The sequence below is a fragment of the Coturnix japonica genome, chromosome 3 (genome assembly GCF_001577835.2).
Source record: "Coturnix japonica isolate 7356 chromosome 3, Coturnix japonica 2.1, whole genome shotgun sequence".
NCBI classification, from domain to species: Eukaryota; Metazoa; Chordata; class Aves; order Galliformes; family Phasianidae; genus Coturnix; species Coturnix japonica.
In genome coordinates this window covers 77,857,647-77,885,581 of record NC_029518.1, presented here as the reverse complement: position 1 = coordinate 77,885,581, position 27,935 = coordinate 77,857,647, and the positions used below count along the sequence as shown (strand labels likewise).

Genomic DNA, 27,935 nt, shown 5'->3' with positions numbered 1-27,935 from the left:
AAGCCTGTTCCAGCACCTCACCACTCTCATAGTAAAGAACTTCCCCTTGATATCTAACCTAAATCTTCCCTCCTTCAACTTAAAACCATTTCCTCTTGTCCTGCTGTTATCTGCCCTTTCAAAGAGCTGACTCCCCTCCTGTTTATAGGCTGTTTATGGGTTTTATAGACTTATACATCATTCATATCTTCAGTTTCACTTTAGGAAATAGACTGATTCATATAAATTGTTCTCTAGTAGAGATAGATTTCTACTTTTAAATATCATTATTTAAACATATCACAGATTTCTGAGGTATCAGATTCTTGAACATAAAAACCCTGCAAGAAATCCGGTTGTCCTTACTATATCCATGATGCTTTTGACCTCAACATATTTCTTATGAGAGGAGAACAATCTGCTGTAGTTTATTGGTTAAGGAGTAACCTAATAGGAGAAGGAACTATTTCATAACTCCTATCAAACTGAACTACATAACTGAGATAATGACATTCAGTTGCTTTCACCATAGAAGATGGTCTTGTGTGCTATCAGAAATACATGTTTACTACCAAGAAGTGAAGTGATACATCTTAGACCAAATATAAAATAAATGTACAAAGACAAAATAATTGTGCAAGGTTTTGTGAACAAGACCCTGCAGTGGGTCTTGTTGACTGTTTCTATGCCAGGTAGGTAAGTATTTTCCTCCTGAATTTAATCAGTGGTAGATATAAGGTAGATTTCTAGGTAGAACAGTGTGTGAAATATGCACGTATAGATCATAGTATGATTAAAACAGTTAGGTACATTTATTCTTACAGAGTCAAAACACAATTTCCTTGATTGGATTGTATACAAGACTTTTTATTTTCTCCCTGTAATCTCAGTACACTCTTACTCCGTGATTACTGTTTCTCCCTGATCTATAATATATGATTACAAAATGATCACTGGATACATTCATGCTCTGTAATTATGAGTTCTTCCCATACTTTCTGAAGAACTGGTCCCTGAATGTCAGAACATTACAATGATAGTTCAGCTGGGCAGTTAAGTAAAAACTTTATGCTACAGTTACTTTTCAGCTGCTAAATATAGAATACATAAAATCTGATCCTGATCTATATAATCATACAGCGTGGAAACACATGGGTTGCAGCTTCCCAGGGAGCTGCCACTATGCTTGTCACAAACTGCAGCCCTGGTGACACAGCAGTGCTAAGCATGAAGCAGAGAGCTATTGAAGGTGAGGTTGTGCATTGTAAAAGCAGAGATCTGTGAAGAGAACTCCTTAATTTGTCTCCCCCATACAATGGGAAAAAAAGACATTTTTTCCATGTTTAATCTATTACAGCACATCCTATGCAGAAAAATGGATCACTGTTAAAAATCTCTTCATCACACATGCCTGCAAGCTTCTGCAATGCAGACAGCTTCTTTTCCAAGTTTAGAAAAAAGAGAAATCTCATGGAAATGAGACACACAGCCATTAAAAGGATGATATGGTTATACATCTGATGTTACATTCTATAACAGAGCTACCTGTTTCATTATTATTATTATTATTATTTTAAATTCCTATTCAGATTTTACCAAACTGCACAGTTACCATTGTGTCTAAAGTAGGATGTTTTGGTCATCATCATCCTAGCTCTAGTTACAACACTGTCTTATTGTATAGTCCCCTGCTTTAAATTTGCTCATGAAGTGGTTATAATTCAGTCATATTTCCACACCTGGTTTTTGAAACAAAGTTACAGAAAAGGGACCCAGAGAAGATAACTACTTCCTTTACATGTGCAAGATAAATAGGTAAATTCTCCAAAAACGCAGTTGAAAGACAGCCAGCTCACCCCATTGTAGGAACTCAGCAGGCCTGTCCTGGTTAAGTTTCAAAGGTGGAAATGGCTTAGAATGACATATTTTTGTATGAGGAACATAAAAATAGTTGTTTCAGTCAGTGGTCTGGAAGACAGCTTGACAAAAGTCTGTGGCTCTGTGAGGTAAGTGCTCTTTGAATAATGACATTATTCAGAGCTAGATTACATCTTTTTTCACTGAAAACACCAAAGAGCAGAAGATCCCTTGGGACTGACAGATCATTCGTAAAGTAGAACTAGATTAGAACATGTACCAGTCAGACATGAGCGGAATCCAGAAAAGGAATCACCCAGTGCTGTGGTTGTGCATATAACCTGGTATGGGATGGTAGACAAGAGGTCTACCAAACTCCTATTTAAATTTAACATTGCCTTCTCCTAGCATAACTCTCTGGAAAATCAAAATTCTCCCATCACGCATATTATAACTTATAGCTGATACAAAGGAGGTCTACTGCATTCTTTGGAACAGAGAAGTAATTTTAGCACAATAAATGTATGTATACAGACAAAATGCTTTATGAAAATAATGAAAATGCTTTGATGAAGCACACTGAATGGAAAATAAACCTGTTATCCTTGAAGGAAACCCACTTTTTCTGTTCCACTGTTCTGCAATGCAATTTGTACAGCCACTGAAAGTAAATGCAAACTATGTAGAACATATTAACAGAATTCAATTTTTACACTGATAAAGCTGAATGTATATGATTTAAAGCATTATAGACTTGAGGAAGGCTGAAAAGTATAATAATCTTTGATATCTACAGCAACACACTGCAATTATTTTTTTGAGCTGACTGCCATTGATTATTTTCTCATACTGAGAGTAATGACCTACTTTCACACTGTAATACAAGGTGATATTAGCTCAGATACACTACCAGTCTGGAAAGTGCATTTTTAACCCTCGCTGTTGGCATTTTATACCTCGGGATGTTCATTTGGAGGATGTTACCGTTGCATAATCAGAATTGAGGTGTTTTTTTCTTTTTCTGTACAGCAGTGATGATGTGCAATACTATGAGAATTATCTACCAACATTAAAAACTGACTGCAACTTAAATGCTAAAATAGCTTCAGTAGCCAGTTACAAAATCTATCAAAAAACCCCTACACCTTTCTGAAAAGTGGTAATGCAAAATAATTAGGATTTCAAAACAGAAAGCCTAGTAGTTAGGTTTTTTTTGTTTTGTTTTGTTTTTTTGTTTTTTTTTCCCCACGGAAACAAAAATTGTTCAAAGAATTCTTTATATTGAAATTCTAATTATGTTCATTTGAGTAAACTGTGCATTATAAACAGAATAAATACAATAGAAGTGTAAATGACCTACAGTACTTTTCATTGAAGGATCATCTACAGAATCACACACACAAAAAATATTGTTCCTATATTCATAAAATAACTTTCTTATTTTCAAGAAATATTAGATTGTATGCTATGCATTAAAGCTGTCCATAAAGTTTTGTACAAATAAGACTTTTTCTTTTTTCCATTAACCAAAGTCTTACCCTTATTAACATGCCCAGATATGCTTTCACTTGCCTTACACTGCAAGAAAGTATTATCCTAAATACCTGAATGAATCCATTTCTGAGTTATCAGCAACAATTGAGATGGTAAACAGAGCAACATGATTACTATTACTCCTTCCCCATTTCTTGTCTCAAAGGAACAGAAGAAGTGCATTTCACAAATGATGTAGAAGAAATTGAGCCACAACTACCTTTTTCGCAGAACCGTCCAGTGAAGTGTAATGGGCAGTCACACTCAAATGAGGTGGCCCCAGTAGGAAGGGAGATTGGATGACAAGTGCCTCCATTGTGACACAATCCCTCCTGGCATACAGACGGTAACTCAGGGGCACTCAGAGATAAGACTGGCTCAGGCAGGGCCAGCACATCAGAAGAAATTGTAGGGAATGGTGTTGGCAGATATGTAGGTACAGGAGTTCTGAAAGAGTAAGGACAAAATATCAAAACAAAACATAACAGACCTGATTTTCTCACAACATTTTAGCTTGATTTTAAAATAGTTCTTTCCTTTTCTTTAGAAATTCAGACTTTACTTAAGAAAATGTGAGTACATTAGTAATTCTGAAATCAAGTCTTCAATTTGAAATGTAGCAAAAAAGATAACAGTATTTTTCCAGGTGAATGATCAAGAAATAAGCTCCATGTATGTAGCATGGTTTCTACAAGCTGTAATAATTCCTTTTGGTGCATGTCAGCAATGGAGTAGTAAGTAAATATAGGCTTACATTACTAAATATTTTACAGCTTCAAGTTACCAAATCTTGTGAAGCCATTCTAGAAAACACAACTTCCATGCAAGTTGATTAAGCATAAATATATAAAGAAAAAAAGGGGCTTCAATGCAACAATGCAGCATCTTTTATATTTAGTTATAAATGACTATACAAAAATCACAGAATCACCAAGGTTGGAAAAGACCTAAGAGATCATCCAGTCCAACCATCCACTGACCACCAATAGTTCTCAATAAACCATGTCCCAACACAACGTCCCAACATTCCTTGAACACCTCCAGGGCCAACGGCTCCATCACTTCCCTGGGCAGCCCATTCCACTGCCTGACCACTCTTTCAGAGAAGCAGTATTTCCTAACATCCATCCTAAATCTCCCCTGGCACAGCTTGAAGCCCTTCCCTCTAGATCTATCACCAGTTACATGAGAGAAGAGGCCAACCCCCAGCTCAGTACAACCTCCCTTCAGGAAGTTATAGAGAGCAATAAGGTCTCCCCTGAGCCCCCTCTTCTCTAGACTGAACAAATCCAGCTCCTTCAGCAGCTTCACATAAGGCCTGTGCTCCACACCCCTTACCAGCTTTATTGCCCTTCTTTGAACACACTCCAAAGCCTCAATGTCTTTCTTTCAGTGAGGGGCCTAAAACTGGACACAGTACTCCAGGTGCAGCCTCACCAGAGCTGAGTTCCTGCTGGAAACACTGTTTCTGTTGCAAGCCAGGATGCTGTTGGCCTTCTTGGCTGCCTGGGCACACTGCTAACTCATGTTCAGCTGGGCATCAATCAGTACCCCCAAGTCCATTTGGGGGTCAATTACACAGTCAAGTCAAGTCAAGTACACAGTCTTCCAGCCACTCTGCCCCAAGCCTGTAGCATTGCCTGGGGTTGTGGACAAAGTGCACATTTGGTCTTGTTGAGCCTTATCCCATTGGCTTCAGCCCAGACAAGAGAGAGAGAAAAAAACCAAAAATAACAACATTCTTAATTTTCCCTCACCAATTTGCTTGTGTAGGACAACATTATCTTTCTCCTCTCAGCTTTTGAGCTCTCAGTTTAACTACCAGACAGCTAATCAGTTCCTTCCTATTTAATTACTTTCTATCTCAGGTTTGCTAGAAATGAGTTAGCAATGCCACTTGTTTGTGCTAATTATCAGCTTTGCTTAATATTGCTTTCTGTTCCTGTCCAGAGAGCCAAACCTGTAGCTCACAATAACCATTTAAATTTAAGGTTACTGACTAACTAACCAGAATAGTTTATATATGACATAGAAAAATATTATTATGAGGGCAAAGCAAAAAGAATCAAAGGTCACAAGGATGTTCATTGCTATTTAACATACGCTATTTTGTATGCTGGCAAAATTAAAAAATAAATTACGAAATTTTACATAAAAGATTGACAATTACTGTTTTACTTTATAAAGTTCAGGAGGGTCTGCTGTGTCCAGAAAGGAAACGATTTTCAAGTTTTGCAAAAGTAAGCTAATAAGATAGCTAACTCTTCTTACTTCATTGGCAATTTTTACCTTTCTGAACATTTCTCTTGTGTCTTAATGTCACTCAAATACTTGTATTAGAGAAAGGCAGACTAAGCTAAGCTGAAATGGTAGTCACATTTTGATGAAAAAAGAATAAAGTAATTATCTAGAGAAAATCAGCATTTTGGGGAGTGTACAATACTTCAACAGTCATTGCTCTTTTGTTTTGATTTGGTTTGGTATGTGTGTGTGAAAATAGTGGCATAACTCTACATAGAAAAAATAATGATAAAAATTGTCTTGCTGCACACTTCACTCTCCCCTTTTCATCTACTCTTGCACAAAACAAAACTTCTGCTTCATCATACTGTATAAGTTGGGACATGTCTTGAAGTATTTGAAAGGGATGGTGGCTCCTAAACATATTTAAGACAACAGCTTGTTATGCTATTCCCTCTCCCTTGTGCTAAAATGTGGCTTACAGAGAAGTAAGTGCCAGGTACAAATCTCTGTTTATCAAGTCTGACTGCTTCAAGAACTTCCTGCCTGCAAAAAGTAAACATTCTATATAATACCACACAATAATGACAAGAGTTCATTTAAATGATAAATAAATTCACGTATAAATCATGAGTAATATACACTGGTGAAATGAAAAATGACTCCATGACAAAAGTCATCTAAAATGAGTTTGATTGTTCTTTATAAAACAAACCAGACAAACAAAAAAACCCACTGAAACCTGAGTACTTTCTAAGATTATTTTCCCTTTAAACTTAGCACATATTCTTGATGACTGCTTCTGTCTTATTTTTTTACCAGCCTTATTTCAGAAGGATGTAAAACTGCATCTATGTTTATTCAGTTCCATTTACTTGACACAACGATTCATCAGAACTAGAACTGCTTTTTATTGGAACTCTTTTTCTTTTCTCCCACCCGTCACTCAGCAAAGAGCTGTGGGAAAGGTTCTAGAAGCTTATAAAGTTAGTGGGATTTAAAGATGGCGGAGTTAGTACCTCATAACACTCAGAAGCACACAGGGACTTCAATAATACAAACAGGTAGAAGAACACTGAAAAAAAAAAGGGACTGAAAATGAAAAGAAAATTTTCAAATCACAAAATGACATGTTTAAAGCATATCCAGAGAACAGTTTCAGTCACACAAACTCACACTACTTTAAAACACTTTAAGGAGTTTAAAAAACTACGTTGGGTTATGCTACCTACAGTCAGCTCTGATACATCTTCACACCCAACATAGATGCTGTGAATATTAACTCATATCCAAAGACATTTAGTCATGAATTATTGTTCAGGCTCCTAAATATGCTTTTATATCACAGTGCATTTTTAAAGGAATGTCATCTCTATTTTATATGCTTGGAAAATGCATAGCACTTCGAAGTCTGCACATTTTCATTGTTTATATCATTTTTTCTTTAACATGTTTATATGTCAAAATAAAATCAGAGAAATAGGTATGCAGGAGGCTCGGTCATAATTCCTCACTGAAAATAGTTGGGAAAAAATTGTGTTCAGAAATAGCTTGAATGAAGAGTGACATAATCAAAAACATGATATCAAAAACATACATAATATGGTTATTAGAAATGAAGTTCCTGAGGTTTCAAGGAAGTCAAAGTCACCCACTTTATGTGTAAGAAAAGCATCCAACAAGATAACAGATAACAACACTAATGAGCCTGTTACCTGTTATGAGGCTAGCACAGCAAAATAAAAATGCTACACACTTGCTGTGATTACAACAACAAATTAAAAATTGACTATATCACTTTCTCCCCCAAAATTTATTTTACGTTTGAGAAATTCCAGTCTAACAGTAGATCACATAAAGAATCAGACCTCTATAGGAAAAGAAAATTGGAAGCCATTACTAGGATCTGGGGTTGACTTTTCTATTTCTGTTTGGAAAAAAACATAACACAATAAAAACTTACTAAAATTTGTGTAAGAACATACACATAAACTAAATGCTTCCTGCCAGATAATAGAAAGACTACCTCTCTAATGACATACAAACCCATAGGTGATCACTGCAAAATTTACTTCTCTGAATCAGGTCATAGCTACTGTCAGGAGTAAAGCACTGAATGAGAGGGATATTAGCAAGCCACACTTTCTTGCATTGAAAGCAATGATTTCCAAGTATGGAAGCTATTTCTCTCTAAACTAGAGCCAAAGGAGCATTTCGAATGAAATTTTATAAGCACAAATAATGCAGCCAACCTTCATTTTTCGGTTGTCCATCTAATCCACAGAGAAGAAATTAAGAAAAGCTTCTTGGCAGGTTGATTACTCCCTGGTTCATACACCAGTTTTTCTCAGAGCATCAGCCCTTGCAGTGATGTTCTGGATGTTTTACTTCTAGATGGTGTCTGACTGCCTCTATGCCAGCCCTGCTGCCAGGCACCCTGCAGCTTGTTTGTTTACTGCAAAAGCAGAGCAGAGTTTGCCCGTGCTCATCAATGGGACAAACATCTGCAGCTGCGCTTCACAACTCATTCCAACTGCTATGAATACGCAACGACCTTGACTCAACTGTTTGACTAAAATGTTCAGTTGAATAAAGAAGCAGGAAGTGTTTAAAGTAATTTAGTAATTGAGATGTTAAAGGTTTTGTCAATGTGTAACAAAAATAAATCAGGCAAAACTTGATTCACAGATACTACACAAGGCTACAATTTTCTGTTTTTCTTTCTGATTTCCCAGCATGTTGCTGCCTCTCAGGTCAATGCTACACAAAAAGAACCTGTAACTCTCTGCAAGCATCAACACGTTGCTTATAAACTTCAGATGAGCTGAAACAGATGAGTTTTAGTCTGTAACCTTGTGTTTTATAGCTGAGTACATGTAAGTTCAAAATGTTCATCTGAATATCTAAATATAGATGTTAGTGCATTTCAAAGTTGTTTGTGTTTATTTTTATTTTTTTTTCCTTCCCACATTCCTCACCACCTAGTGAGATGTATGATCAACTGAATGGCACTTCAGGATCATGCTTATTGTTCTGTTGTTAAATCACAAACACACATAGTCTGTTCTTCCTATATCCTTATGCGTTCATTTCCTTTTCAGAAACTAAGAGTTAGGGGTTCTGTGACTGAAAAAGGTAACCAAAATTACCTCAAATTCTTAGCTTTTCTTCCCACCATGTGGAAATGTTCACATGTACACTGACCATTTTAGGCAAATATGATTCATACATGCAGACTGAAAAAATAGGTGAATGTGCAAAACAGATGAAGAATAGCACAAGTAATATTGTTATTTCTTGAAATTAATATCCCTGTAGTCCTGAATAATCAATCAAAGCAAAACAATAAAGCCCTAATGTATTTTGTTACATTGGCACTTGTTATATGAACCCTATAGCAGTAGGCTACTTCAGAAAAAAAATAAATTGTAGTTTCTTGTAAATTGTGAAATGTGATGATTATGCATATATCTCTGAAGGAACAGTCTAAAAATTACAAAATCAGGAGCACTTGTAATTTTTAAAGGCCTGAATAAATCCAAAAATGCTTTATTTTTTATGCTGGGATAATACAGAATGCAAATTACTCAGTTTTGTCAGACACTTGACTGAAGGTTCTCAATCTCTTGTGCAATTTTAACTTGAAAAAAAAAAACAACAAACAAAATATCTATCACACTTTCATTAAGCAGTGTGTTACTTATTTTCATTTGCTGCCTGTTACATAACCAATTGTGACACACTTCCAAAAAGCACTCTCCTAGAGTATTCTCCTGGGGAAGCTGGCAGCCTGTGGCCTGGACAGATTCACTCTGTGCTGGTTAAAGAACTGGATGGATGGCCAAGACAAAGACTGGTGGTGAATGGAGTTAGATTTAGCTGGTGGTTGGTCACAAGCAGTATTCCTCAGGGGTCCTTATTGGCACTTGTCCTGTTCAGTATCTTTATTGATAATCTAGAAGAGGGGATTATGTGCAGTCCCAATGAGTTTGCAGATGACACCAAGTTGGGAGAAAGTGTTGATCTGCCTGAGTGTAGGTCGGCTCTACTACAGAGGGATCTGTACAGGTTGAATAGCTGGGCTGAGGCCAATGGGATGAAGTTCAACAAGACCAAGTGCCAGGTCCTGCACTTTGGTCACAACAACCCCATGCACCACTACAGGCTTGGGGCAGAGTGTCTGGAAGACCATGTGGAAGAAATGAGCTTGGGAGTGTTGGTTGCCACTCAGCTAAACATGAGTCAGCAATGTGCTCAAGCACCTCAAATAATGTATTCAGTTTTGGGCTCCTTACCACAAGAAAGACATCATGGCCCTGGAGCACATCCAGAGAAGGGCAATGAAGCTGTTGAGGGATCGGGAGCACAAGCCTTAAGAGAATAGGCTGAGGGAATTAGAGATGTTTAGTCTGGAGAGAGGAGGCTTGGGGGAGATCTTACAGCTTTCTAGAACTACCTGAAAGGAGGTAAGTAGTAAATAATAACATTTTAAATTTAAACACCTATTATTACTGGAAAACTGTGTAAATGTTCATTATTTCACATGAAACATGCTATACTAGCTGGTATCATATAGGTTGATTACTAATTACGAATTCAATAGGAAATAATATGAGAAAGGTATCTGACATCAGATCATGGATTCTATGTCTTTAAGAATGGACAGATTTACATCTGTTCAGCAAATTCAGCATTAAAGAAGAAAACTGCTGCAAAAACCATGTATGGGTACATGGGAACCTTTTGTGGAAAGGTCAGGGAGATGACAGAGCCAAAGTCTTCTTAGTGGTGACCAGGAAAAGGAGATGCAGCAATGGACACAAATTGAAATACAAGAAATGATTTTAGTAGCCATAAAATGAGCTTCAAACTGAGATCTGCAGAGTGAGTAGACTTGTCCCCAAAGTAATTCATTATCGAGCTTATGGAAGCTGTGTCAGCAGAAGCACTTTGACATTTTTCCATGAAACACATTGATGAGACATGCAATGGCATGGGAGTCCCAGTGATATGATAACATCAGCACTGCCTATATCTTCTGGTATTTATGCACTTAACATTTTATTACTGAAGTAATGGATTTAGCCTTATCTGATATGAGTAAGATAAGGAAGTTTGTATTTTTAACTTGTCAATAAAGTAATTTGTGCAGGGAAGCAACTGCTCTTATTTGTAATTTTCTTTTAGGAGATATGTGTACATGCCAGTTTTGCTGGGCTGTGACAGAATATTATTGTAAGCAAATGTTTTAGATTTTGAAGCCAAAAAAAAAAAAGAAAAAGATTTTTAGAGGCATTAGCATGCATGGTAGAATATAATTTCAAAACCCTGTGAAAATGAAAGGGTGCACTTCAGAGAAATGACAGCTTAAACAGGAATAAAAAATTAATACCTCACATGTAATTTGGCAGAAATGAACAAAGCTTTTTACAGACTGTTTACTTCACTGTTCACAACCATATCAAAAATAGTATTTTAAATAGCAGTTTCCTGATTTCCATGAATCTGTAGAACACCAGATCTGCATGCTTACCTTACTGAAGAAATCACTTAAAAAGCTCTACACATCAAGGGTGAGAAAACAATTCAAGAGATTATCAGAGAGGGACTGGTTTTGTTAGTAGTTTCTATCTGCATCTTATTTCCTTACTAATTCAAGCTTTTCTTTGATTTGGAAGAATTGTCTGTTTTCCTAATAAAGTATGAAGAGATAAGTTATAATCAGTTATAGTTATAGCTCTTTGAAAAATTCAATTCTCGAGGTTTGTTTCAGGCTATGAGCCCAGCTTCTTCCTCCTACCAGGCATTACATTTGGCAGCAGAACCAAGCAATGTTGTGCTTACAGCTTTTCATTTAAAAATTCTCAGCTGGTATAGCATCATTTGCAACTGTTTTTGCACACACAGCATCTCATTTAATGGTGCAAACTCTTATCAATGCAAATCACATTCTTGATACACAATTCAGTGAAGAATGTGAAAATTAACAGACATAGTTAAGTTTATGAAGGCTTTGTTTACAAATAATAAAAAAAAGAATTGAACTCTTGGGATGCACCGTTTGCTTTAAGGCATGTAGATTCCCTAGGTTTGCAGCAGACAAATATGTAAGTTAATGTGACAGTTTGTAGCAAGACAATTTTTGTTGTTGAAACTGTAATGCTAAAAATCTTTGTAAACACGCTATTGAAGTGAATCTTCCCTAGATGAGGCTTCCATAGATATTTGGAAAAAATAGAAAAATAAAAAAAATAAAGTTTTACATTTAGTATATGACAAATAATTTTTTTGCTAGAACTGAATTTCTGTACCAAATGCAGTACTTTTTTTCACCTGGAATAGTGTCAAGGTCTGCTCATAGAACTGAGCATTGAGCCCGTCAATTGTTCACACTACTCTTTACTTTGTTTTTTTTCCTCATTTTTGTAGCCTTCCTCATTCTCCTTTTTTAACCCTCTTTATTTTATGTCATCCAAACATTACCATTAATAAAAAAACTACTGAGAAGTGAGTAGATCAATGTGCAAATCTCAAACTTTCTGATGTTTATGCAGATCTTAAATGTCTGAACTTCAACTCTGCATTCTACATTTAGTAAACTGTCTGAGAAAACTTTCTCCCAGTTTCACCTCCTATCCACTGTTTTAAAAAGCTGCACTTTAAATGCCCAAGTAATATAACTTTCTGTTCATTTTTTGGCTATTTAGTTTGTTTCTTGAAATTCTTGTTTTTGAATTAGAAAAATATTTCCATTCTCTTTCTCTCTCTCTTTTTTTTTTTTTTAATATAACCATTCTGTTCCAGTTCTCAATGAAAGTGTCTCTGAAACAAAGCTCCAATGAGAATCCGAAGTTCCAGAACAGAATCACTGTTTACCAAAGCTTCTATCTACCTGCGAGGGCTATAGACATTCTGCCATCTCAGTGATGGCATTCATAATTTAGACTCCAAAATAAAGGAGAATCACGTTTAGATCATGGATAAGCAAGAGATTTCCTATGTAATAATTCATCTCAGGGAAGATTTCTGCATTGTATGGCTGTAGTAGCCAAATCTTTGCTTTTTACCTACAGTGAAGATTTTTTCATACATCCAGAATTCTGCCTTATCATGAAGAAAATGAGGTATTTCAAACGTATATTAAAAACAATTGACACAGTGAAAAAAACACCAAAAACAAGCTGAATATTCCTTACCTAATGGATGTGGAACCATATTCAAACACTTCTACTTTCTCAGTTCAACTTAATGCTTGTTCCATGCAAGTCAGAATAGACAAAGGGACTGGTTTCAGGAGCTCTTATTGCTCTTCTGTCCTGTTAAGTTTGTAATTCCATCAGGCCAAGGACAAAACTGATGAACTGGAACAGCACACTTATAACTGATCATAAGAAGGGAAAGCAAGGATGTACCAAAGGTAAGTTATGTCTTGGACAGTTTCATCTCAATTTCTTTGGGGGATGCCCTTTGTGAGATGAATTTCCAAGGACAAGAAGTAGCACTCTACTACTCTACTACTAGTATCTACTAGTAGATACTAGAAAGAAAGAGGGGAGCCCTAAAGAGAATTGAGGTGTTTTTAGAAATGCACAGAAACACACATGCTGTTAGGACAGAACTTCAGTGTACCCCAAGTACATTACATATTTTTGAGAGTATGTATTTCGTTTTTAGCTGTCTCACATGAGAACAATTTAGACATCTAAGTCAATTTCACAGACACAGTGACTAATCTCTTTGTGTTTTAGATTCCCAGTGTGTTGACAATTGTTATTGCCCTCGTAACAGAAATAGGGACGGCCTACGCTGCTTTATAAATATCAATTAAGATTGCTGGATAGAAATTATTACACTATTGAAAGTCTGTGTGACTAGAGAAAGATGAGAACACAAAAATGTTTTTCAGATCAAACACTATTGAAATTATCCTCACACCTAACCTAGAAGAAAGATGAGACAGGCATGTAGAAATTGTTAGTACAGAATGAGTTAAAAATGCAGAGTACTAGTATGTATTAACTAGTCTTTCTTCCAGGCTTAATTTCTAATTATATCTTAATGCTCCTGGATGGATGGCATGCATAAACACAAGCATCATTTATTCATCAGTAATCTGGCATTTAATTAAAACATTACTGAATTCCCATTCAGTGCAAAACAAAGAGTACTGTAAAAATAACAGGTCAAAAATGTTCATATTACTAGATAAAGAAATACACTATTGAAAAAAAAATACTAAATTCTGAAATCTATTGAATAAGAAACTAGAATTGTAGTTCTTTATCTAACATTTTCCTATCAGGACAAAGTGATACTATATTCAGCAATACACCTGTCACAGATGAGATAGTGAACAACAGCCCATAGTGGATCTAGCAACTGGAGCTTACTGAAGAACTGACAAGATTAGAGTTTTACTTTATTTCATTATTTCACACATTCACTTACTCCTCTCATCATCATTATGTTCGTTAGGTCTCCACCATCCTTCCCAGTAATGAAGTTGCTGATGATCTAGGAAGCTTGGTGGAAAGTCATGTGAATTCACATTTAGCAGCTGCTTGTAGTGTGTAGTGGTGTTGTTTTCAGCCATGATCCCTATGCACCCATGCCTCTCTCTGAACTTCAGGATCTTTCCCACCTTCCAGAATCCTTCACTTTTTTTCTTCTTGGTCCTCTTTTTCTCTCCAAGATTTCCCCTTCTTTTCAGGAACTTTGTTTTTTAGCACTCACTATTTTCTCTAGAAACCTCAAATATCCATTTTTCTTAATATAAAATCTCAGTGTATTTTTCATCAGCCTACTAGCCAGAGCTTTTATCTTATGTTTCTTTACTAGTTGTAGGTTTCAGATTATGCCATGGTTGTTCAGTCGAGAGATTATTAAAATTAGCAAATGATTGCCGAGATTATGTAGGAGACTTCTGTTTGAGAGTTCAAAAGTTTAGTTTGGGATATTTATATCCTATTTTTGGATATTTGTGGTGTCCTGCCCCGACCCAGCTATCTGCTACCAACTGATATTAACAAAGTAATCCTTTTATTGTCTACAGTATTATCATATTTTAGAGTGACACAGTTAAAAAGGAAGTGTAGCCAGATGTCTTTTCCTTCTTCCTCACATTAATATGTAATGAATGTAAGCGTACATTACATGAAATTATGTTTTAATTAGGGGGATTTTCCTAGAGGCAAACTGTTAAATCCTGGTGTATGGAATATTTTTCCTTTCCTTTAACAGGACAATCATTTGAATTTTGGCCACAATCCATTTTTTGCAGTGACCATTCCTACTTGAGAATGAACAAATACTCTAACAATGACAATGACAGCACCAACAAGAAGTATCAATAAAAAAGAAATTAACACTTTCAATACTTTTGACTTCATGCCCAAACTCCTTTCCCTTCCAAACAGTCCAAAGCATCAAAATGCCATCCAAAATACTCTTTTCCCTCCTAAAGATTTTAATACATTTTGTTTGCCAATAAGACTCTTAGGACAGAATTCACTTCATCAAACATTATCTAACATTTTGGAAACTTGCCAAAGTTGATCACCTTGGTTCTCTCTGCAGCTGACCTACACAAAGAGAAAGGTATCTCCAACTCATGCTGTTTTAAGATAGGTGACCACCTGGAAATTGAACTGAAAAAATTAACTTTGATAATCAAAGACAAATTCCTGCTTCTAGTCACTACATCACACTTAAAATAATGGATGTTTTGATTATATAACACAACAACAGTAAAAAAAAATAAAATAAATTGTAAGTATTTGAGGCATATGCTAAAATATTCCATATGAATTACCTTAACAACAAAGAACAGAGCTTACTTTTATGTTGTTTAAGCCTAAACTGTTCTTTTCTAAACCTCTGAACAACTTAAGATGACAGTGAAAAGACTGAACAATTTTAATGTCAGCAAGAGAAAGTAAATCTTTGCTGTTTGGTTCAGCTAAATTTGATAAAGAAATTAACAGACAGCTTTATCACAATTGCAAATAAGAAGCTATGTTATTAGTATGAACCATCAGAAAAAAGAGCATAACAGTTCAAAAACTATAAACAAGGAAAAGAAATGCCAGATGTCTCCAGATTTCAGTCTTTCCTTTCAACTTGTAGAACAGTACTCAAAACAGACAGTGCAGGAATCAAGAACAAATGCAGCAGAAAAACAACACAATACTACAGTGCATTATTCAATTTTGGTTATGACTAGGAATAATTAAGGAGCTGTCTTTTCTCAAACTGAATTACTCAACAAAAAACAAAACAAAACAAAAAACAAACAAAAAAAAACCCCTAAAACCAAATTATTCATACTTTCACATCTTCTCATCAGCTTAAATGCTCTGACATAACGAAGCAGAGAAAAAATTAAACTAGAAATATTCTATATTTAAGTTATCACGGGTCAACCTGGACTAGGAAAAACCTTTAATAAGCTGATATTATGCATCTGTTGCACCCAATAGCATCTTAAACACTACCTGTGTCTAAACACTATGCCACTGGAGGTTTAAGTAACTGGTTATAATTTGTGATAAGGCAATGCCTACAACTGAAAGTCACTGATCTTTCCAACTAAGAAACAAGTTTCAAAGGAAGACCCAAAGAGAAATCAGGCAAAAGTAAAAGAATTTTTTCAGTGGCAGAGTGACAGAATACTTCTTACTGTTACATTCAAATTGCACTACATTTGTTAATCATCTGTTAGTAATGGTAACCCATGAACAGCTCCTATAACTAGAGCATCAATGTTAGAGATTAAACAGGGTAGTTACCTCAGAGGAGCTCAAATTTAAGGACAATATCAACCAAGTGCTCATCATCATGCTAGCAATGCAAGCTTTTAATGAAAATTAACATCTGAACACAATTGGGAAGCTAAATGATTTGAAAACGTGCAACAAAGTTTGCTTTCTTTCCTTCTTTTATCTTTCTTAATTACTTTCTTGATCCCCCAGTAAGAAATTTAGACAGCTTTTTTGAAATTCAAGATTCAAAACATCTAACATTCTGTTTTCAACAGTGAAAATAAAAATCACCCCGTCAAACCAATTGTGCACTGCCACTAGCAACAAGTTTAGCAGAGTTTAGGAGATAATAATGTGTTTTCATTGTTGAAAATATTATTTCCTTCAAAAATCCTTCATTTTAGTCTAATTTTCTGTACTTAAAACCTGACACAGGCTTACTTGATGGCCAGATGAAAGAACTTATCTTAATGTTCATATTAGAAATCCATTTTTAATTGAATAAATTTGAGAGAAAATTTACTATAATTAACTTTGCTTACAACTAGAACTGAAGATTTATTTCATATACTCTTTTTTTTTCAATCAAAAAAAAAATTCAATCAAGAATGTTTTATAACTTTGTTTTATGAAATAGATTTAATAATTGGTAAATTCTGGAAGCCAATTAATGATGTCATAGCTTTGTTTATAGAGCCATGAAATTTAAGAACCTAATCACTTCCCTCCATTTTCATACAATACTTTTTCAATTTTATAACATCAGTGAAATATGTTAGGCAGTTAATTCTACAAAATGACTGCCTTTTCAATAGACCAATACTACCTGGCCTTCAGCCTTGCTCCTTACATCCATAAAGATTACATATTTCATCTAGGTATTTAAATAATGAACATTTCTGAGGGTTAAAGAAGAGCTAGCTCACACACGTCAACTAGGGCCTTGGCTGGGTACTAGTAGTGGAGCATCTCCTCCTAATTTTAGAGTGGGTGGGGAGATTACAAATGGATAAGTCTGGCTTCAGAGACCTGGCCTGTAGCACATATATCTCAGTAAGTACTTGCATATCATAGAGAAAGTTTTTTGTTTTGTTTCTCTCTTTCTTTCTCTCTCTCTTTCTTTTGACCAAAAGCCAGGCTCTCTCTCTCTGGCCAAGGCCAGGCTGGATGGGGCTTTGAACAACCTAGTCTAGGGGCAGGTGTCCCTGCGTATAGCAGAGAGCTTGGAACTAGACGGTCTTAATGGTCCCTTCCAACCCAAACCTATCTATATATCATCTGATCTATGACTCTTTTTTTTTTTTTTTTAAGTACAGTTCCTTTCTTTGCATGTACTTTTCTGGAAAGTACTTGCAATTTTATCAGCTGTGGGGTTTATGAGCTGAATCTTTTCCTTTTCCCATACATAAATAAATTACTTAAGATTTCCACTATTACTATGATAAAATAGTTTCCTATAAACCTCATAGCTTCCAAAGAAATACTCAAAGCCAGACTTAAGATTGCTTCTAGAAATTTATCAATGATTTTAGAAGGATATATGAAAGAATTAAAAGAGAGGACACAACATCAAAACTTCTCTATTATACATGTGATTTTGTGTGAATTGTCCAATATGTATGTGAATACCTGCTGCAGGTTTACACAGACTAAACAGTGATCGCTGTATACTCTGAACATTCTGTGTAGAGTGGAATATAATCCAAGAGAGTGCTTCTTTTTGGAAACTATTCATTGAAAAGTTTACACACACATTACAAATTACTTCTTGTTTCTGCTTTCAATATACTAGCTCTTCAGGAAAAAAAAAAAAAATCTATTATGAATATGCCTATAAAAATGTGTCTAGATTCCAAGGCTAAACTACTGTAACATTCTCCCTGTACTTGGAGCTATGATTTCACTTCTAAAGAAAGAAGGAGAAAAAAGGAAGAATACAACAGGATTCAAAGCTGTTAAGATATTTTTCTGAATAGTTACTTGAACAAAGATCAACATTTTAAATACTATACTAATGTTTCAATGCTGCAGGGGGCACTGATGCACCGTGTATCTACACTACTGCAGAGCAAGAGTCAGACAGGACATGATTAAACAGTCCTGCAGGTTACAGATATTAAAAAAAAAACAACAAACAAACAAAAAAAACCACAACATGAACTATTTATAATCAGTTTAGTTTTGGAGAAATTAGGTAATTGTAAAACATTTATATGAATTTTTGAGAGGAGTTAATGTTTCCTTTACTGAAAAATATATTTGTTTTTCTGCTACAAACAAGTAGTTACAGGGATAAGACTGTTTTCTTAACTTCATCACCAATGCCCCTTGAAGGATGATATATCTTTCTAGAATTGCATTACTTAATACTACAGCTTTAAACAAACAATCCCAATTCCCTCTAGAAAACAAAAAATAGTTGCTTAGCAGGTATCTGGAGAAGAACATTTGTTAACTGTTAATAATAATCTGCTTATATCTTTATCAGCCAATACAGATATTATCTGTCTCCCAGACTCATTTTAAATACAGTGCATTACAGTAAGAAATTAATATACATGTTTTATAAAATGCAAATACATCTTTCAATAACTAGTTATATTTTATCAGGTTATTCATCAAGTCCAAGCCCCTGCCAAAGCAGGTTCCCTACACCAGGTAGGTTTGTTTAGAGGAGGGCTGCAGAGCTGATCAGAGGGCTGAAGTAACACTATGGAGTACCTATGAAGACAGGCTGAGTGAGTTGGTCTTGTTCAGCCTTAGAAGAGAAGGATCTGGGGAGACCTTTGTGGCCTTCTAGTACCTAGAGGGAGCTTACAACCAGGAGGGTAATCAAATTTTTTCAAGGGCAGACTTCAATAGGACAAGGGGGAATGTCTTTAAACAAATAGAAGAGAGATTTAAGCTGGACGTTGGGATGTTACTCAGAGGGCACTGAGGTGCTGGCAGGTACAGGCTGCCCAGAGATGTTCTGAATGCCACATCTCTGGAGATACTTCAAGACCAAGTTGGATGAGGTCCTGGGCAGCCTGATCTGGTGGGTAGAAACCCTGACCACAGGGGGGGTTGGAATTAGATGATCTTTAAGGTCCCTTGAAACCTAAGCCATCCTATGACATCATGCTTATCAATTCAGAGTTTCTTGTTACATCTATCAGCCATGAATTCTAACATTCTGGTCCCTTCTGAGCTACAGAAACCTCCTCTGTGTCCAGTGTTTCTCCTTATTAAATGTACATTCTCTCTTCACATACACTATGATGATTACAGACATTTTGTAGGAAATCCTGAAGTAACTTTCCACAATTTTTTTCTTTTTCTTTTTTTTTTTTTTTTTTTTTTCCTTCTCCAATTTCTTTGAGGATTTTTTAAACAAATCTATTATCTTTTCTAATTCTAATGCACTTCTCTGGAAGAAACCAGTACAGTAAAACCAATATCACACTCAATAATGTAAACAGAAATGAAGTTATCTACTATCTGTCTGAACAGGAAAGTAGATAATAACATTTGTCATTTTGCTCCAGAAATTTACTTCACACTGCTTGTCTGTGTTAACCAAAAAGAGCTTCTCAGGACACTGTACTTACTTTTGGTATTTAAACAGTTGTATAAAAAAAGTAACTTCAAAAGTATTATCATGCATATTATTTTCTTATAATAATTGAACCTGCAATGTCTGAGCAGTTTTAGGGGAATTTTATTTCAAATACCTTGTAATTAAAAAATACTATAAACACTGAATTACAGCTTCTCAATACATATCGCTAAAATTGACATATTTTGGTTATCAATAATATAAGGGACATTAAAAAAAATGGTTTTAAAATTTAGATTCTTGAATCATTTATAGATCTGAACAGGCATACTGAAAGTTCTAAAGAGAAGCTAAAACCATTTAAATTGTAAAAATATGTTCAAAACCTCTTTAAAAAAGTGAAATACTGTCTATGACTGGCTTTATTTTCTGTAAAAACACAAAAGGCTTTTTAAGGCTGATTGTTTCACTTCTAGCTTTTTTAGATTGGATTTTTACAAACCCACAAATACTTTATAAGTCATGATGTTCTGTACTCCATTCACTGACATAATAAAGCACAAAGAATGGATTCCTGCAGATAGCTGCCAGACAGAATAAAACTTAGCTTCTAAACTTTTCTCTTGATATTCTGGCTTTTGTAAGTTGAAGGCAACTTATGATTTCTTATTACTTCTGTATCAATTTTGATACTTTTATATCAAAGCGATTCTCAAAGATGATAAAAAGCAAAGAGAAAATCTTATTCTGATTCAAGTTTCCAGTAGGCAAATTCTTCCTTTTGGTACGGCACTTATTCCTCCTTATTCTGTCTTATATGCCTCTCTTTTCACAGTACAGGCTGCTACAATAACAAGAGTAACTACACCTCCATTAAAAGGCATTCTATGCATATAACTTGGAAATCATGGAAACCTGCTGTGAACTGTAATTATTTGTGAGTATATAACATAACATTTTATCCCCATTTCTAGATTTCTGAGATTGGAATGCCATCAATGCTAGCTCTAAAACTTGTTGTGATTGTAATCCATTAAGGAAGGTATACACGATAATTTATTTTATTGCCCAATTATTTTTAAGGCAATTCCGCTGGTTATACATACTTGGCTCTTTTTGAATCACTGCTCATAATAAATTTAAGGCGAGGTATACAGGGAAACCTCTTTAAAACAGAATTCTGTCAAACCATCCATACACCCATGTGCAAGTTTTAGACAAGCAGAAAAAAAATGAGATTATTTTTTCTACTCTAGTAGAGTAGAAGGTATTACTGTTCACAGATCTGTCTGGCTAGAAGCCCAGGTGATTATTTCAGGAAACTACTGAACCGTACAACTCGATGTCTTGTGTCACTAAAATAATTTTTCTTAAACATTAAGGTAAGGTTCCCAAGGAGTATTGCAACTGCTGTCACACATCATATAATTAATGCTGTGAAAAATACATGTGATGAAGTTTTAAAATCTCTGAGAAACATCTTTAGTTTTTGCTTTGTGAAGCTGCTCCAATCTTGTTAGAAAGTTGGGAAGTTCTTATCCCTTTGTTTGTGTTAGATAAAATTTTATATTTTCATGTTTACAAAATCATTTTATTTTTATGAGGAAACCATGTTGAAACATAGCAGCAAAAAGATAGATTAATTCATCAGAAATCATAAATCTTAAAAGTGCATTTAGCTAAAACACTTCTTTTCATGGTTTGATGTTTCAAAAGCTAAATATGTTCCTCCTTGAATTACAGATTTTCTGAGAAGGTATAAATACTCAAAGCACTGTGGTAGAAGGTAAGTAACACTGTTTATAGCCTACAGCAACCACAAATGTTGTAGCAATCTGTAGCATTCCTGAAACTATAATCTCTTATGTAAAGCAAAAAAAAGGAATCTTCCTCATTTGCTGTAGCTAAAAATATACAGCTCAAATCCTACATCTTTACACCTGTCAGATTACTGTACATTCCAAAGGTGAGAGAGGTTGGAACACTACAAAAACACCTTAAAACTACCTTTGCAGTCTTGCAATTCTGATTACTTTTGACTTTGATAATGCTCCAATTAGAAGCAATTCACTGTGTAGTCCTTTAGATTGTAATGCCTCACAGAATTTTGTATCCACTCTGGGCTGGCCCACTGACCTCTGTCATATTTCTAACTCTTATCTCCTATGTAAGAACTTGTGATGGTCTGCTGAAAAGACATCTGATAGGCAATCTCTCTCATTTCCATGTTTGAAGAATGGGTTGTGGTTGTGACTTTATACACTGTTCAGAGTTTGTGTGGCTTTGAATCTACCATTCAACAGAAAAAGGTCAAGGCTGATAGATTTTTTTTTGTTGTGCTAAATCTTTAGCACACACATTTCTCCTTCCTAAGCACACGTTCCTCTTTCCTAAAGTATTAATGTAACAAACTGGATAATTTCTTCCGTTCTGCACTGTGAGTGTTCTGAATAAAGCCTGGCACTTTATTTTGCTGATGTACAAAAGGATCAATTTATATGCAACAGTTAAATATTTGGGGTGAAAGAAGCTCTACAAATAGATTTAATAAATTCAATAATCATACAAAGTAAGAATCACCAGTAACTGGATATATTAGATACTATTTAACTACACTAAAATAAATGCAAAGATGTGAACTGACTGTAAAATAGCATTTCTTGAGCACTGAAACTTTCCCTTTAGCACACAAAAGAAATGCATTATAAAATAATGAAGTACATACATATGAACAGCAGAGCTGAAAGGCAGTTTCTTTTAAAAATCTGTGAATATTATTCCCAAAAATTTCTTTACTGTGCAACTGAGTCAGACTGTTTTACAAAATATCTGAGGTGTCATTTATTTGCAGCAACAGTCTCATATATATACTTTGGCACAACTAAACTGACACATATCCTTGCAAATGTCTTCGTGATAAAAACAGGATGAAAAGAAAAGCATGCTACCATTTATGACTTATTAGCTGTCATGCAAGTACCTGGCAGTTCCAACAGAAATCAAGATCTCATCACACTTGTTCGTTACAGAGACATCAACAGTGACTACTACAGAAATTTGTTGACAGAATTAAGAACCAGTCTCCTGCTGATGTAACACGTCTGAAGTGGCAGAGAAGTAAGAAAGGTAAATAAACATAACAAAAAATATTATTAATGTTTTAGAAATGACGGTTTCACTAACAGTGATTGGTGTTAGTTCTGTGCTCTGCTGATTAGATGATGCATTTTTGCAGAAATAGGGAGAGGCTTAATATTTATGAAGACGTTATCTCACCTGTATATATGCCTATACATGAATGTGTCTAATATCGATCACAATTTACACAAAATTCTTCAAAGGACTTAGGTAAAGGCTTACACAAACATTTACAGTGATTTTGAGGATTTATAGGCCATCATTTGAACAGGAAAAAAAAAAAAAAAGGTAACAGAAAAATACCCAGAATTCACTCACACACTACAGCAGAAAAGAAACTGCATATAACAGCAGAACTCACATAGGAAAAGAAAACATTAAAAATAAATATAATAAAAGATGAGAGTAATCAGAAAGGACAAATCAAGCAATGAGGATGAAAGCATAGAAAAGAAAATCAGGAACGGGAAAAGGAGGAAGAGACAATCAGAAACACAAAAAAAGGTTATCAACCAGCAAAAGCAACAAATAACAGAGGAAAAAAAAAAAGGAAAAAAAAAAGGCATAAAGTACAAACAATTCTTATCATTATGTTTAAATTGCACAAACTAGCTATTAATATCAAGCACCATATATGAAATGAATATAAATGAAGCTTTTTGTTCAATTCTGTACTCTGGAAACATTTTAGTCAAATCTGTACATTCGCCACAGAAAATACAGAGAATATAATACAAAAAACTGAGTAGTATCAGTATTATTCATTGAATCCTTTTCTTCTACACTACTACACTTCTGCTTTCTTGTTTCAGTTAATCCCACAACTCCAAACTGTTTATGAAAAAATAAAAACATAGCTACCAATACTCAGATGTAAGAACATAATTTAAAAGTCTGAATAATCTATAGGGCATAATCTCAAAGCTTCACAGTGTCTTGTGTTTATTTATAAACTAAGATATAAGTAGACAAAAGAGTTTAGTGATTTCCACCTGCTTGTACACTGGACTGAAAGTGAGTTCATCAGATTGGATGAATTCAGATGAAGAAAACCTTACCTTACTATAACCTTAACAAAGTATTTTATAGACTCTTATCATGAACTCTAATATACAGTATGCAGCAGTACAGCCCTTTTCCATTCCCAGGTGTGGAATGGTAACTTTTTGACTTTCACAGTCAGTTGAGAAGTAGTTTTCAGCAGTCCCAACTTTCACCCTTTCTGCTGATAGAAATCAAACCCCTCATGTTGACAGATGCTCTGAATTGTGGAAGTTAAATAATGTTCTTAAAAATCTGGAAGTTTCATAGAAATTGCATGGGAGAATGAATCTTAAAGAGTTGTTAGGGGTCTCTTGCACTGCTTTTAAAAATATCACAGAAAACCTTAAAACAGAAAGTGGAGTGAGTGCCCACAGAAGAAAGGGGATTTAGAACCATGGAAGTGGAAAACTGAGGATAAAGCTGAAGCAAGGGCTTACTGAAAACATGTAGAGAACTCCCTAATATATTGTGTAGCTCCTAAGAAAATTGTCATACATTACAAAAACCATCAATCCTCTTGATGGAATGAAATGTAGGTAATATATATTCAAGAGTTTCCTTCCTAAATGGAAATAGCAATTATGGTCTCTTCTGAAATGAAGCTTAGTTTCAGCCTAGAAAAAACATCTTAAGATAAATTAGCAGTAAAATAAACTCTTCAGGAAATAAAATCCAAAAAGCTGTCCTATAGGCATTGATGAAGCCTGTTTCTTAGCTCCTGTCTGAGAATGTAAATTGTACATTTACATCCATCAGTAAGAATCCTCTTAGGAAAGCAGCAAACAGTATTTTTTATTTTATTTATTTAGGAGTTAAAATAAAATAAAATAAATAAAATAAAATAAAATAAAATAAAATAAAATAAAATAATAAAAGACTAAATGGAATGGATAGGTATCTGTGTATATATATGTGTATGTGCATGTATGTGACTGTGTAGTCCTTGCCCCCTTCCCCCCAATCAGCCTAGTCATTATACCCAAGGCCTAGTGCATAGAATAAAGTGCAAAAGGCCTCTTCTTTGGGACTGATAACAATCAAGACAATCATGGAGATAGCTAACGACCACCATATTGTCTCAAATAGGGAGCACAGAGAACTGATAATAGACACCAAAATCAATAGAATCATAAAATCACAAGACCATCTTAGAATCATAGAATCACAAGACCATCTAGTCTAACCATTGTCCCATCACCATTACTTCCACAGCTATTAAACATATCTTGTAGCTCCTCATCCAGACACCTCTTGAACACTGCTAGAGATGGCAACTCCACCACCTCGCTGGGCAGCCATTCCACTGCCTGACCACTCACTGAGAGAAAAAGTTTATCCTTACATCTAATCTAAACCTCCTCTGGTACAACTTGCAGCCATTTCTTCAGGTCCGGTTTGTTGCCTGAGAGAAGAGGCCAAAGCCTTCCTCATCACAACCTCCCTTCAGGAAGTTGTAGAGTACAATGATGTCTCCCCTGAGCCTCCTCTTTTCTCCAGACTAAACAATCCCAGCCCCCTCAGCCACTACCCATAAAATTTGTGCTCCAGACCCTCACCAGTTTTGTTGCAGTTTTTGCTGCATATGTTCCAGGGTCTCAATGTCTTTCCTGTAATGAGGGGCCCAGACCCAATTCTAAGTTGTATGACTATGAGTCAACCATCTTACTCCTAAGAACCCCTTTGAGAGTTTTTCTTGAAAGCAACTGTCTGAACACCAGAATCTCCCCTCAAGCAGGAACATCTATTGAGGTTACGAATGCTTGCACAGAGATTCACCCAGGATATGGTGATGCCTTGCCAACAGATCCTCAGTAAGTGATTTATTGCTTTTAAGCTATACTAGCTTCACTAAGATTTGATCTTAGATTCATTATGCACCTCCCACCCTCTGTGTAGCAAATAGTCAAGGATATCTAGCCATTTTGAATCTTGTTAAGTCACTGTCGTCACTGTTCAAGTTAGCACGTTACATCTATTTTATATCAGTATCTTTCTGCCTTCCTCTTAGAAGTGTGCAGTGCTTATTATTTGTTTATGTGGTTGTGTGCTTGAAACATCTGAAATTTCCACATATAGTAAGCACAGGAATATAAAACAAACCCCAAGTCCCACATGTTAAGCCGGAACTGAGCTACAGTAAACACCAGCTTTTAATAATAGGAATCAAACCTTAATTTGTATCTGTTATCTCAATTCCGTCTGACAGTGATAAACATTTTTTGCAGCAAATCTATTCTAGCAACATTTTCTGAAACACAGAGGGTTTTTATTGCATTAACACATCCTAATATCCTTCTTCAACAGAAGGAAAAGAAAAAAAGATTTAATTTCATAGCAGATCTCATCAGAGATCTCCAACTGTCTCCTCTACAACTGTTGGCCATTAAATAATATCTTCTAAAATGGCCTATATATACATAGCTCTGGGACAGGAATAGTTTAAATACTGTATTAAAATACACTTTGATAAGATTTAGATAAGTATAGAGTCTAGTGTAATTCCAGAAAACTGCCTATTGGAAGCTGACCTTTACTAATTCATATGGGTCTATGATAACCTTTCCTGAATGCAAAACCCACATACCTCAGAGGACTTTTAGGGCTGCAAATCTGCTCTCAGAGAGCCAAGCTCACATTCATTTTCCTGCATGTAGCCTTATTCTGCCATTTCCAAACCTGCCTTAGTTGCACCTCACAGCAGGAAGCTCTGACAGGCCCTCCATGTAGCTCATCCAGTGCAACCCATTCATTCCAGCTCTTCTGCTCCCCTGGTACCATGTGCTGCAGCATCTCACTTAACTTTAGGCTTAAACAGGCTGTGTCTGCAGATTTTTACTTTTTTTTTTTTTTTTTTTTTTTTCCCATCCTGTGCCACAGAAAGATGGAAGAGGTGTCTCCCCCTTGGGAAGCCAAGAGGCACTAGTAGCTGGCACACTACTTGAGTTAAGAGCAGACCAACCACAGCATCCTGACTACTTCAGCTGAGAAACGTAGTTTATGCTTGTACTGAAAGCTCATTTCAGAATAATGCACAAAATTAGATATGACCCATCTCAGCCCATAAACTTGCTGAAAGCAAGGGATTGGAGACCGAACTGTGTCATGCTTGCTCTTCTCTGCAGTGCAGTGAGTGCCCCCAAATTCAGCTGCCTGCGAGAACAAGAGTGTCCCTCGATCTGTGCTATGATACCAGGGCATCCAGTTTAATACAGAACCTTATCTACCTGAAAAGTAACCTGTCACCTGTGCCCCATTAGAACACAATTCTCCTTCATTGCAGTGTATGCATTTTGCACTACAAAAACAAACAAACAAAAGCAACAAACCAAAACTAAAGATGCTAGAGAACCAATAATTCTTGCCCTATATTTTGGATATTTTATGCAGTGGGTAGTTAGTTACATATGTCAGTGAAATTAATGTTGTGGTTTCATTTTCTGTTTTTCAAAAGTTTTTAAACTGTAACCTAAATTCTATTACTGTCCGGAGATAAGCTCTCATGAAAAGCACTGATGCATCCTGAAGTAGTGATGCCAATAGTTTTGAAAAGGTTAATGAACTGTATTGAAAATTTGTTTTTGAAAACTCTCTGTATTATGTGCACATATTAGCACAACCTTTTGGCATTTTAAAATTCAAATAGATCTAGTTAGAAAAATGGCAGAGCACATTTGAGTAAATTTCAAACCTATTAAAAATTCATGAGCTTAAAATTTACTCACAAGTCCATACACTTTAAGAAGTTTCTGCATGTGTCCATTTGGCTGACCTACTATATCGCAATAATGAAGTAATCCATGTTGAGGACCAAGAAATAAAAAAAAAACCATCAGGTTACGTGGATG

General features: G+C 35.4%; 1 protein-coding gene across 2 annotated transcripts in view; it reads right to left on the bottom strand.

Annotated features, from left to right (window-relative positions):
* EYS (eyes shut homolog) overlaps positions 1-27,935 on the bottom strand; it is a 771,550-nt gene that overhangs the window by 183,191 nt on the left and 560,424 nt on the right. For both annotated transcript variants that reach the window (XM_015859149.2, XM_032443873.1), the window contains one exon: positions 3,590-3,816. In XM_015859149.2, coding sequence (XP_015714635.2) covers positions 3,590-3,816 — 227 coding nt within the window. The remainder of the gene's footprint in view (positions 1-3,589; positions 3,817-27,935) is intronic.